This window comes from Prinia subflava, chromosome 1 (assembly GCF_021018805.1).
Source record: "Prinia subflava isolate CZ2003 ecotype Zambia chromosome 1, Cam_Psub_1.2, whole genome shotgun sequence".
NCBI classification, from domain to species: domain Eukaryota; kingdom Metazoa; phylum Chordata; class Aves; order Passeriformes; family Cisticolidae; genus Prinia; species Prinia subflava.
In genome coordinates, this window is record NC_086247.1 from 26,706,453 (window position 1) to 26,719,205 (window position 12,753).

At 37.3% G+C, this 12,753-nt stretch overlaps 1 protein-coding gene across 1 annotated transcript in view; it reads left to right on the forward strand.

Moving 5' to 3' along the window:
* Nucleotides 1–12,753, forward strand: part of CNGB3 (cyclic nucleotide gated channel subunit beta 3) — a 61,731-nt gene that overhangs the window by 6,902 nt on the left and 42,076 nt on the right. The window contains exon 3 of the mRNA XM_063391614.1: nt 6,111–6,222. Within this exon, the coding sequence (XP_063247684.1) occupies nt 6,111–6,222 (112 nt within the window). The remainder of the gene's footprint in view (nt 1–6,110; nt 6,223–12,753) is intronic.

The window sequence follows — 12,753 nt, forward strand, 5'->3', positions numbered from 1 at the left end:
GGGAGATTATCATGTTAATGTTCAGTGATATTTAGTATCTTCAGAGCCTAGACGCTTTGGAAAGTATCTCAAGTAAGCAGTGGAGCAGTGCAGAGGAAGGGATGCTCAAAAGGAACTTCAATCCACTCCATACTCCCTCTTCTATTCAGGTACTTGAGGAACAGTCACTTTTCCACCAAGAAAAAGAGTAAAAGCAGAAGCTGTTGATGGCTGGCCACTCTCATGTATTAGCTTTCCTCTTATACCTTGCCTCTTTCATAATAAGAGAGTTCAAACCCATCTCTCTCACACTCCTGTAGAGTTGCCTAACTACCTGTGTAAAACCCAGACCAGAGAGGTGTGGGAGGAAGCTCTGTGGCCTTGCTAGGCTCTGGGCCATTGTGCAGAAAAGAATGCAAAACCCTGTGGAATCTGAGAAGTTAGAATGCAACATGAAGCATGTAACTGACTTAACATGGATCATGGGATGAATCTAGAAGTTAATCAAAACAGTAACCATGCACAGCTTTTATTTCAGTATGTATTTATATCACAATTGTTCGATAATTTAAAAAAGGGGGGGAAATCCTCCCAACAGGTATTTGACCCTCTTGCAAATAAATAAGGCCCAGAGCCAAGATCTTTTCAGAGGAGAGTCTTGATCACTAGCTGTTATACAGAATATGGTTGCTCTCTCTTCCTGTACATAGAAATAAAGCAGATGTATTTATTGAGGGTACCAAAATCATATGCTGTAAAACCTTGGCTAATTCTGTTTAATTAGGTACCAACTAACTCTGCATGGACTAAAACTGAGTTAAACCTGTGAGAAGGATGATTTGAATTAAATACAAAATTTTGCAGTTGAAACCTCTGTTTGGCCTGTTACAAATTTGACTCTTAAGTTGCTCTTAAGCAGCTTTACAAAACCTGTCTCCTAGCACCAGGAAATCCACAGTCAAATAAGAGGGTTTTACTTCAAAAAATACAAATTAGATATGTGATTTTATAAGCTGCAGCCCAATGAACTAAACCTGCCAATCCAAAGAGACTGAAATAATCCTATCCCCTGTTGCCTTATCCTTATGCTCATCGCTGGCACTCAAAAAAAGGCAGCTATTATTCCCATTTTTTTTAAGATTACCAAGGACTTAAATATGTTTAATCAGCTTGCTTCCACTCCTGCTGATGTGAAGTCTTTTAATTCTTCTCAGATCTTCATTTTTCACATGAGTGACAGGTTTAAATGCTAAGAAAACAAACTCAACTTCTTCATACAATCATTCTTTCTTTATAGAAAATAAACTTAAATAATACTTTTGTTAGCCACTGAAGTTAAGGGTTAAGATGTGCCTACTTACTGATTGTTATATTTCACCTCTGCTGATTTCTGAACCTTTTTCCCCTGCACATAGCATTTGTTCAAAAAATGTTGCTTTTAAAGTCACAAAGGTGTGCATTTTGTAATGTCAGAGCTGAAGTCTTTTCTTTCCTTCAAAGCCTGTGCTCTTATTTTTTCTTGACATCTTTGTGACCCTGTAGCCATTTTTAGATATTTTGGATTGCTCAAGAACATCTCCATGAGGTGGACAATCAGGCAAATGACTAACTATGTCAGAAGTATCACAGGAATTTGTAGACTGGTTCTTTTATTCCCATTCCATTGCTCCAAATGCAAAGTCAGTCTCTTCTCCAGCTGTTTAAAACCTGCTCTTTATTTTACTTTGCGGACAATACCACTTAAAAACCAATTTGAGACTTCTAACATATTTTGAAAAGTTTAACACTTTGCAAAAAGAGGAAATGTCCCCCAAAGAATCACTGATTTTAAGAACTTAAAGTTATGTCTCTAAGGTATATATATCACTGGTAAAAAGAGCAGATTACTCAAACATTAGTCACTTTTCCTCCTACTAGCAGACTCTACCCATGTCTTTCTGCAGCACTTCCTGTTTCAAACAATGCTGTCTACCCTCAAGTGTTTCCATGCACCATTAAAATTGCCACCATTATTTGTATATTAACCAAAATTAATTTAGTAAATATGTTATAGTTTAATCCCAGCCAGGAACCAAGACCCACACAGACTCTCATTAACTCCCCAACTGGCAGAACTGGGGACAGAATCAGAAGTGTAAAAACTAAAAAACTTGTGGTTTGAGATATGTTATCAGGTTGTTAGGGAAAGCAAAAGCCATGCACACAAGCAAAGCAAAACAAGGAATTAATTCACTTCCCATTGACAGGTAGGTGTTCAGCCATGTGCAGGACAGCAGGGTTCCAATCCTGTGCAACTTGGGAAGATAGATACCATTCACTCCAAACTTCCTTCCTACTTCTCTCCCCTACTTTATGGTCAGTATATGAAGTGTCATATGGCCTGGAATATCCCTTTGGTCAGTTAGGGTCAGCTGCCCCAGCTACGTCTTTTCCAGCCTTCCATGCATCGCCAGTCTCCTCACCAACATGGCAGTATAAACAGCAGACAAGGTCTTGGCTCTGTGTAAGCTCTGCTCAGCAACATCAAAAACATCTTGATGTTATTAACCCTCTGTTCAGCACAAATACAAACACAGCCGCATACCAGCCAATGTGAAGAAAATTAACTCTACCCCAGCTGAAACCAGCACAGAGCATGAACATCAAGCTATACAAAGTTTTCAAGCAACCATCAAACATATATTCAACAGAAGAAATATAAAGTATTCCTTTATCTTTGTCTTTTTAGTATACCATGACTAATTCTCTTCTGTGTTTCTGCCAAGTATTGGAAAACAGGTCAAGACAGTTCAGGCCAGTCAGATTAGCAGGATTATTTTTCAGTACAGAAGGAACAAAAAAGAACAACATTAAATGTTTTTTAAATCAACATTGCTTACATTAATCCTGGTAATAAACATCAGAAATGAGTGGTAACATTTACAACTCTATTACATACATAGCAACTCAATTAATTATAATTACTACTACACTATCATTGTGCAACCATATAGTAGTTTTTAAGCATCAGTGTATTTTAAAATGACTACATTTTTATAAAAGTCACTAAGAGGTTAGCAGTAGAAGGAAGTATTCGGCCATATATATTTAATTAATATAAAATAGACATTATGCGTGGATGTTCTGATGGAAACAATGCTTTCACCAAAAAAAAAAGAAGATAAAAGTGAGTCAATGTTTTGCGAATCACCCTATAAAACAATATATTGTGGATTCAAAATTAAATAAGATTACATTAGTTGATGATTAAATTGAACTAAAATGTGCTTTTGAACAAACAAGAAAGAAGCCCAGAAAACTCTTTGCTTTTTGTACTAGTACCTGCTAGCCATGACAAGTTCTACTTTTGTGTATATCCAACCAGTAGAGACGGGAGGGGAAGCATAGATGTGATACTGGTAAGACTGGTAGCGCAAGGCAATGGAGCTGGCTGAGAACTCTAAGAAAGAAATTCTTCCCTTCCTGAAGTATAGCAAAGCAAAAGCACTTTTTCTATTCTGTACTCAAATTGCTACTATCCAGCTGCTGACATATATTCATATCTTAATATCTAAAAGAGGTAAACAAATACATCTTATAAATTGCTTCTTGTTCCTTGCTCCTTGGGGTCCTAGGCAGGTATGATGAGGTTTGAGTGGGCCTCTAAATTTAATCAGATTTATTTGGAGGGATTCCATTAAGCTATGTTTTCCCCCCAAAATAATACTTCCACAATCACCTTCCAATTCAAAAGAGAACCAGCAACCCATATCCCAATACAGTTTTAAAATACATGATCCTTATGGGAAGGCCAGATATCCAGAATGTGTAGACAGCAGTAGCTGCATTCTTCAACTCCCACTAGTAATGCATTGAGAACTTCATCTACCTACATGCCAGTACAATGGGAATGCAAATAATTCAGAAAAAATCAAATCCCTTGTCTTGTTGAGTAAGCATTGATCTGTATGTTTTGAAAATCACATTCATTGTTGGTGCCTTGGCATAGTTTTTCCTTTTTTCTCACTCACAATTTCATCACCATGACCAAAGTTATGCAAAGCTGTCCTGCAAGCCTACCACCTACCCACTGGATCATTATTTATTCTGGAAACCAAGAGTTGTATTCTAATTTTTCCTTAAAATTACTACCACATTTTTCTTGAGGGCATTCCTTTGGGCCTGATTTCATAAGCTACCAGACTACAAGCTAGATTCAAGCAGTGAAGAGCACCAGGTTTGATTTTTTAAAATGTGACTATGTAGACAGCCCTCTCAATTTCACATAGAAGGAAAAGAACACTAAAATTAGACACAAAGCTTGAAGTGGTGCTATGCCCTGATATCCTAATATTAGTGCAAACAAGCTCTGCTAGAAATTTATGAATCCCTGTTATGTGAAAATTTAGGATATTCATGGGATTGCAAGGCTTTCCTTCAGTCTGAATGCAATCAGCATTTAATGGTCAGTGTGGGTTCAGACATCAGACTGAGTACCTTGAGGATATCTATCAAACTTAGAAGTTATTATCCTCTGCACCGGAGTGTTTATGAGTAAGCGTCCTTTATTTTTTACTTCATGCTTTTTGCTTCTCATACATGTTGTCATTCCACAGATGGATTGTTTTATTCAGGAGCCTGTTACACTAAACAGTGTGACACACATACTGTTTCAGTGAAGAATGCCCTTCTAACAAAACACTCTTGATTGTCCACTGATTTTCTCTTTTTTTTCCCACAAAAAGAAAATGCCCTTAGGAACTCAGAACTGTATCCTCTAGAATAAAACCAAATCAGAAGAATAACTCCATGAGCCAAACTACTTTATTCAAGCTACTAATTGTCACTAATTTCAGTGGATCACAGTACACTCATTTGAAATTTATCTGCCAGATATGCCAGATATTTATATCTGACAGATACAAATTCAATGCCATGCTTTCAGCACCATTTTCCTGCTCTAGTTGTTCATATCAGATTGTATCCTATGCTAGTTAGGAGTAACTGCTATAACAAAAACAATTCCCAAAGTGAGGTGTCAAGAAAAGTTGAGTTAGCTTTGCTGTCACTCTTGATTAGCTACTTGGCTTTTTGGATTGTGGAATCATGGCAGGGAGAACTAGGATACTACAAACCATGAATTCAAAAGGGAGCAGAAACTGCAAGAAGTGCTGGAATTTTTTACTCTTTTTAAAGGAATAACTCTCTAAATATGGAGTTTAACTGTCAGAAAAGTAATTTTACACTATCCATATTCAAAGTCTGATTTTTTTTGAGCTGTCTCCAACTTAAAATACAGCACATACAACAGGCTCCTGATTTATTTGTTGTCATGTTTTGCTGCCAAGCTTTTTCCTCTGTCATCATATTACTTAAAGTGTTTGTGAAGGCTGAGCTTGTTCCTCCATTATGCAAAATGTCAGACTGATGACAGCTATCAAATTATTTTTCAACATAAAACTTTAAAAAAAAAGATATGGGACTAATTATAAGAAAACATCACTTAAGGCCACTTAAAAGACAAGTGACCACACCATTTGATTCAAAGTCTACAGATGTCCTACGTAGATGATTTTGAAAAAGTTACTAGTAACAAAAATGAAGAAATAGACTAGACAAAGTACAACATACATCCTTAATGATATATTTCAATCATAATTTACTCAGCAATAAACAGTACTGTAATGGCAGCTGAAGCAACATCTTTGATGCAGTACAAACACTGAAGTGTAGATAATTTTATTAGCATTTCTATTCATAAGAAAACTAACTACTTTTTATTTCTCTTCCTGTATTTCACAGGGCATATCTGGACAGATCTATCTGTCCTGTCTCTTGTTGCCTGACTTCTTGTCCCTCAAAAATAAAGAGGTGCTCTGAGATGACCTTTGTTGAGCTGGCTACTGATGAATCTAGCTAAAAACCACAAGTAAATTATGTATTCTAAAAGGTGTACTTATCATAAACATGCTATGTACAGTTGATACTGAAATAGATTTATGCAGGATATTGTTCAAAGGTCAGATCTCAGAAGTTGTGTCTTTTAGTGCTTATCTACTGAAGAAATAATGTCAGACAGACTGTGATTCCTTCAAAAGCATTATTGTAATTCTTTAAAAAATCATTTTCAAAAATTAAAATCATTTTTCTAGATAAAGAATCAGCAAAAGCACCTGAGCCTTCAAAACCAGAAAATTCAACTGAACCAGCTAAGGCAACTCAACAGGGAGAGCATGAACTCAAAGATGGGAAAGAAGATGCCAAGTGAGTAAATTCAATTAAAAAATGTGAAAATTCTACCAGACATCCTGACTAACATTTCTGAGTGCCATATATTAGTTCTTTAAAAGTGTCTCCTGAAAAACTTTATTTCAATTTCGAGGTAGCACATATATGAGACATTCATTTATTATGTGCTTTTGATTGTTTGTTGTGTTGGTCATCCTAAATTGCAGGAATGAGGAAAAGGATTTGCTCAACACAGTTATATGATGATTTTAGCATTGCTGCTGCTTAATTATTACCATATCTTAGCAAAAAAGAAAGTCTGAGAATGCTGCCCTGAACCTAGAATATGTCAAATCATTCTGACTTGAAACTTTTTACCTTTTTTTTTTTTTTTTTTTTTTTTTTTTTTTTTTTTTTTGAGTTATTCCATTAAATCAGCATTAGCCTTCATAATAAGAAGATTAGTACTATCTCTGCCCAAGAAGAGACAAATAAATGAAACAGTAGTATTCCTTCCAGGGAAAATTTTATTTTCCTTCCCAGGGAAAATCTAGGGTCATTCAACCTTTGTAAAAGATGCACTGATTGTTTTGTGAAAATAGAAATAAATATGATTACTAGAAAAAATACACTTGGAATAGTCTGCAATCATTTTAGAAGCAGAGATTCATGGATTCATGGAACTATATAATTCTTTGGTTTGGAAGGGACCTTTAAAGGTCATCAAGTCCAACCCCTCTGCAATAGGCAGGGACAGCTATAAGTGGATCAGGTTGCTCAAAGCCCCATCCCAGCTGACCTTGAATGTTTCCAGGCATGAGGCATCCATCACCTCTCTGTGTAACAGATGCCAATGCTCCACCACTTGTATTGTAAAAAATTCCTTCCTTATATCAAATTTAAATCTGCCCTCTCTAGGTTTAAAACCATTAAACCTTGTCATGTCAGAACCCCTGCTAAAACATTTCCCATATCTTTCTTAGAGGCCCCATTTAAATACTAAAAGCCTACCAATAAGGTCTTCCTCAAGCCTTTTCTTCCCTAGGCTGAAAAACTCATCTCTCTCAGCCTTTCCTCACAGGAGAGGTACCTCAGACTGCTGATCATATTTTTAGCTCTCCTTTAGGCCTGCAGATGACGCCACCCAGCTTGGTATCATCTGCAAACTTGCTGAGTGTGCACTTGATGCCACTGTCTGTGTCACTGTGGAAAATAAAGGTCCTCATAGAACAGCTCAGGTTGGAAGGCTCCTCCACAAGGAATGAGGTCCAAACTCCTGCTGAAAATATTTAGAGGTTAGACCCAACTTCTATCTTAGATCGAGGCAACCTAAGTTTTTTCAGTATAATTGTGAATCCATATCATCAAGAATGGAGTTTCCAAAGTTTATCTGGGCAATCTGGTCCACCCTTTGACCACCCTTATTATGAAAATTAAATGGAATTAAATTTTCCTTTGCTTTAACTTGCTCCTTTTGCCCCTCATACTCTTGTACTCTTTGTACTTCTGGTGCTCTTTCTAAATCAGATTGTCTGGTTAGCTTTCATTGCTGCAGGAACACACTGTGGATTTGAGTTCAATTTGTTGTCCTCCAGGACCCCCAGATCCTTTTATGCAAAGCTGTTTTCTAGTCAGTCAGCTCCAAGTCTTTACTCTCACATGGCCTATTGCTATGCATCATGAAGTTTCTGCCTTTGAGATCCCTTTGAGTGGAGAAAAACTCAAGATATACTCAGTACAAAACAGGGTAGAAACTCCTCCTGCTTGTCTTTGCCTCCTATTGTTTTGATTATCCTAATGAAACAAAGAAAAAGTCTTCCCCTGACATGGAGTTAATTTATAGAGATGATTACCTATTTCCTCTGCTTTACTAAGACAAAATTTGTGTCTGGAATTAATCAAGCAAAATGCTACTGCACATGCCTCTATAAAATAATAGATGCAATTAAAAATAACTCTGACTAGAAAGAATGGAAAAGTTATAAATAACTTAGTCACTTCAGTGTGAATCAGTAGGTCAAAAATGAAAATTTAGATAAGAATCTCCTTTTTTTGTCATCATACAATATGTTATTCAATGCTTACCGTTCCACTGGTAAAACTTGTAACCATGGTTAACACAATTGCTATGTGCTTATGAAACAAAAGGGTATGCTGCTTATTAGTAGAAAAAAAATCTGTCTGTTAAAAGGAAATTAAAAATATTTCCATTAAACTTTGCTTTCTCAGAGGTGTTCTGACTCAGTGTCACGTGTCTATCTAGATATACCTAGTCAGTCTAATTTGATCAACATTTGATCAACAGCTTCTGAAAATGTAGTAAATATTTTTGGTAAATTCTACTGCCAAAACAGTTATCCACCAAATTCTGCAGTAGAGTCTGGAAGTCATGGCACTGGTGTCATTGCACTGTCATGAAACTAAACCAAGCAGATCTCTTGTATGACTGTCAGAGCTGAAGGGAGAAGGATTTTTAAAATGTGCATTTGAGAGAATTTAATCCATTGCTTCTTAAGGGTCATGGAAGTCTATTTAGACACCATTCCTGATCAAGGTTACTGAGTCTATGTGTTCAAATTTGCTCACTAGAATATTTTTAGGGAAATGAACTGCTTTTACGACACTGAGAAAAAAAGCTGAGAATTTGAGTCAAATGGATACATGTGATCTACAAAAGTAGCAGTAAATGAAACATGCTCAAACCATTGTCTAGCACTGAAGCCAACCAGAACAATACAAAATGCCTGCTGAAGAGTTTGGTCATTGCTAATTTCTAGATATTTCCATACTTGGGAGTTATTTGGGAGAGTGCTAGTTTTATTAGTCAAAGCCATATCAAGGACTGTTAGGACAGTCAGGATAGTCAACTATGAGTCCCATCATCCAGGAGTTTTCTCTGTCACTGCTTAATCCATATTTGGATACTGCTCAAATACAGATTAGTAACGAGTGCCATCCCTTGGGCAACACCAAACTGTGTGGTGCATCCTACACACTGGAGGGAAGGAATGGTATCCAGAGGGACCTTGACAGACTTACCTACACAGACCTCATGGAGTTCAAAAAGACCAAGTGCAATGTTCTGTACATGGGTCACACTAATCACCAATATCTGTACAGCCTGCATGATTGAGAGCAGACCTGCAGATAAGGACTTGGAGATGTGGAGATGTACTGGTGAATGAAAAAGTAGCCATGGGATGGCAGTGTGCGCTCAGAACTGAGAGAGCCAGCTGTACCACAGGCTGCATCAAAAAGAGTGTGGTCAGCATGTCAAGGGAGGTGATTCACCATCATCTACTCCACCCTGCTGAGATTCCACCAGAAATGCTGCATCCAGCTCTGGAGCCCTCAGTACAGGAAAGGCATTGACCTGGTCTAGAGAGAGACACAAAAATATTTAAGGGTGAGCTCCTCTCCTATGAGGAAAGGCTGATAGAATTGTAATTGTTCTTGCAATTCTACAAGGCGCAATGATTTTAAAGAGGGGAGATTTAGACTAGATATCAGGACAAAATTTTTTGTGGTAGTAGTGGTGAGACTGGCTTGTCAGAGAAGTTGTGAATGCTCCACTGTTGGAAGTTATTGAAGGTCAGGTTGGACATGGCTCTGAGAAACTTGATCTAGTGAACAATGTCCCTGTCCAAAGCAGATGGGATAGACTAAATGATCTTTAAAGGTCTACTGGAAATCAAACAATTCCATGATTATATTATATGGTTACAGAAATCAAGATTGGCAAAATCACTGGTAGAATTTTCTTAACTGGAATTTCAGATTTTGCCCACATATATTTCAGGTTGCAGCAAGGACTTGCTGAGGGAAGAGGAGATGGGAGCCAAGACAACCCCAGCACAAGCAGTGTCCTTACCAGGACACCAAGGTTCAGCCTCACAGAGTCTGAACACATCAAGCAAAGCAAGATCCTAACAGGCTCCATCAACAAGGCAAAGTGGTGGACCAGGTTTAGAGTCCATCCAGGGGGTCCAGTCAGGGGTAAAAAAGCCAGGGTCAGAGACAGGGCTGGAGACAAGGCTACAAGACGGGTCCAAAGTCTGTCTAGAAGACAGGACCAGAGACAGAACTGGAGGTAGACACACCCTGACATAGCTCAGGAGAGGACCAAGGCCCTACCTGAAAGGGACAACAGAGACCAATGAGCAAAGAGTGTGGGTGGAGGTCCTGCTGGAGTCCCAGGGCAATTAATTTATGTAGACTATTTTCTTATGCTAATTATCTTTCTAGAGTCAAAGTTTTATCTAAAGTCACCTGATTTGCAAGAAATCATCAGCATGCCCATTGACTTTGAGTAATATACATAATAAATAAGGTTCATGGGTTTCTATTTTTTCATTAATCATATACATCCAGAGCTCATCAGCTTTCATGGAAATGGTAATAGGAAAGTTTTCACCTTATCTGCTGTTACTGTGACATTTAATTTTTTTAAATGCATCTGTACAGGCTGAGATACATAGAATAAGGAAGAGGGAAGGAAGGTAACTTTACTGTTTGGAACAGCACATTTTTTAATTTCCTCTAAAAGAGCAATTTTTTCATTTTGCTTTCTAAGTGAATGACAGTTTTGATACATACTGCATTTACTCCTAAAAATACCTATAGAAATTGTTTGTTCACAAAAAAACCCCAACCCCAACAGCAAAAAACCAAAACAAAACAACAAAACAAACTGCCTTTCTCTCTCAGCACGTCCTCATTTTTTAAAAATACTCCAGTGCATAATGATGGACGTTAATAAAGAGTAGAGAGACACAGCACTGGTCTCAGCCACCTGAACACTGTGTCTGAAAGAAGGAACCCACAAGAATGGATGATGTGCCAAGCACTGAATTACGGCCTAGTGACTGAAACATTTAATATCTGTTTCCTAATGGCTTGGATAGAATTGTACACAAATTAGCTTTGTCTGCCAACATACTTTTTCTCCTCTCTATCTTTACTGATAATGTAATAGAGCAACAGGTAATTTTCATTAATAGCTATTTGCTGAGCAATAATAACCTCTGGAAGGGTGGGCTAAAACTACCCTGTCTCTTCACAGCAAGAAATAAGGGAGCACAGGAACAGTCAGCACCTCATTTGCACTCTAATAGAAGACAGGGAGGCTATTAAGAAACAAGCACAAATATAACTAGCTTCAAGGCATGAGATGAAGTTTCATCAAGTCCTGGAAAAGATAGAATATGGAAGAAGGTAAACAAAGCGTCTGAGAGTATAGATCTGAGAAAATGGAGGGATGCTAAGAGCTTCTATGACCTCTTCTCTCCTCTGTGTCTCTTAAAAGCCTTTAAGCCCTGTTGAATTTGTAAGAGTATTTCATCTTCCCAGATTACCAAAGAGATTATGATGTACTATTTATAATAAGGTAGTGTGCTGAAACCCCAGTCAAAGATCATGAACCCTGCTGTGCAAAATACTGCATAAAATAAAAATCTATATTTGGAGGCTAAATGTTTAAGACCACAGAAAGGAAAAAAAAAAAAAAAGCAGTAGGTAACTGAGACTTCTTACACTTTTAGGTTTCATCTCAAACTCTTACACCTACTTAGTTATGTTTAGAGAGGAAAAAAACCATTATATCTGATACGCCACCTTCAGAATCTAGTGTTTACAAATAAAATATAAAAATAAAATATAAAATGCATTAGATAAACTTTAATAAAACAATAAATTTATTTTTTAAAAATAGTATTCCCACCCAGAAAGCGTCCTCATCTGATTCTGCTTTTTCAAATGCAGAAACACAGCTTTCGACATTTTCAAAAAGTGAACCCCAGGACTGCAAATTCCATATGACCATGGGTGGTTCAGGCAAACTGAACTTCATGTTTGTGGTTTGCTTTTCTCATACTTATATCCTATTACTTAATAGACTCTACCAGTCCTTCTATAACAAAGATTTTTTTCCTCTTTAATTTGGCTAATAGCAGGAAAAGAAAACAAAACAAAGATTAAGAGGCAATTTGCTATGTGGTGCATAGCCAGGTTAATAAACAGAACTCCTGCTGGTAGCATGTTCTTAGTGAGTAATGCACTTCATTTACCTCAATAACCTCGAACAAGAAAATTACTGAGCTTATTAGTGCTTGGCATCCACTAGTTACAACGCATCAATTCACCGAGTAGATGCACCTTAGAGAAACCATGTCCTATCACAAGTACAAAATCTCAGCACATTAGTGCAACAGACCCAGTATCAGCCCTCTGCAGAGTCCCTGGAAATCCTTGATTACTGTAAGAACACCAGGGATGTACGGAAATGACACTCATAGCAATAAACTACAATCAAATTTAGATGAAGTAAAACAAGGCCAATGTTGGGCCTTATGAAAAATCCCAGTTTAAACAGAGTTACAAGTGCATTTTATGGAGCTACACTTCCTTAGTTGTTTCCAGCTAATCACTGCAGTACTTGAAATTGTAAACAGATGGAATGAATCTAATGTATTTATTATGCCTGACTGAAAAGACATTAATGTGTTAAAAAATAAAAGTACTTTTCTTAGCACTATATTCCCTCTGTTTAGGCGGTTTTTTTCAGAGCCT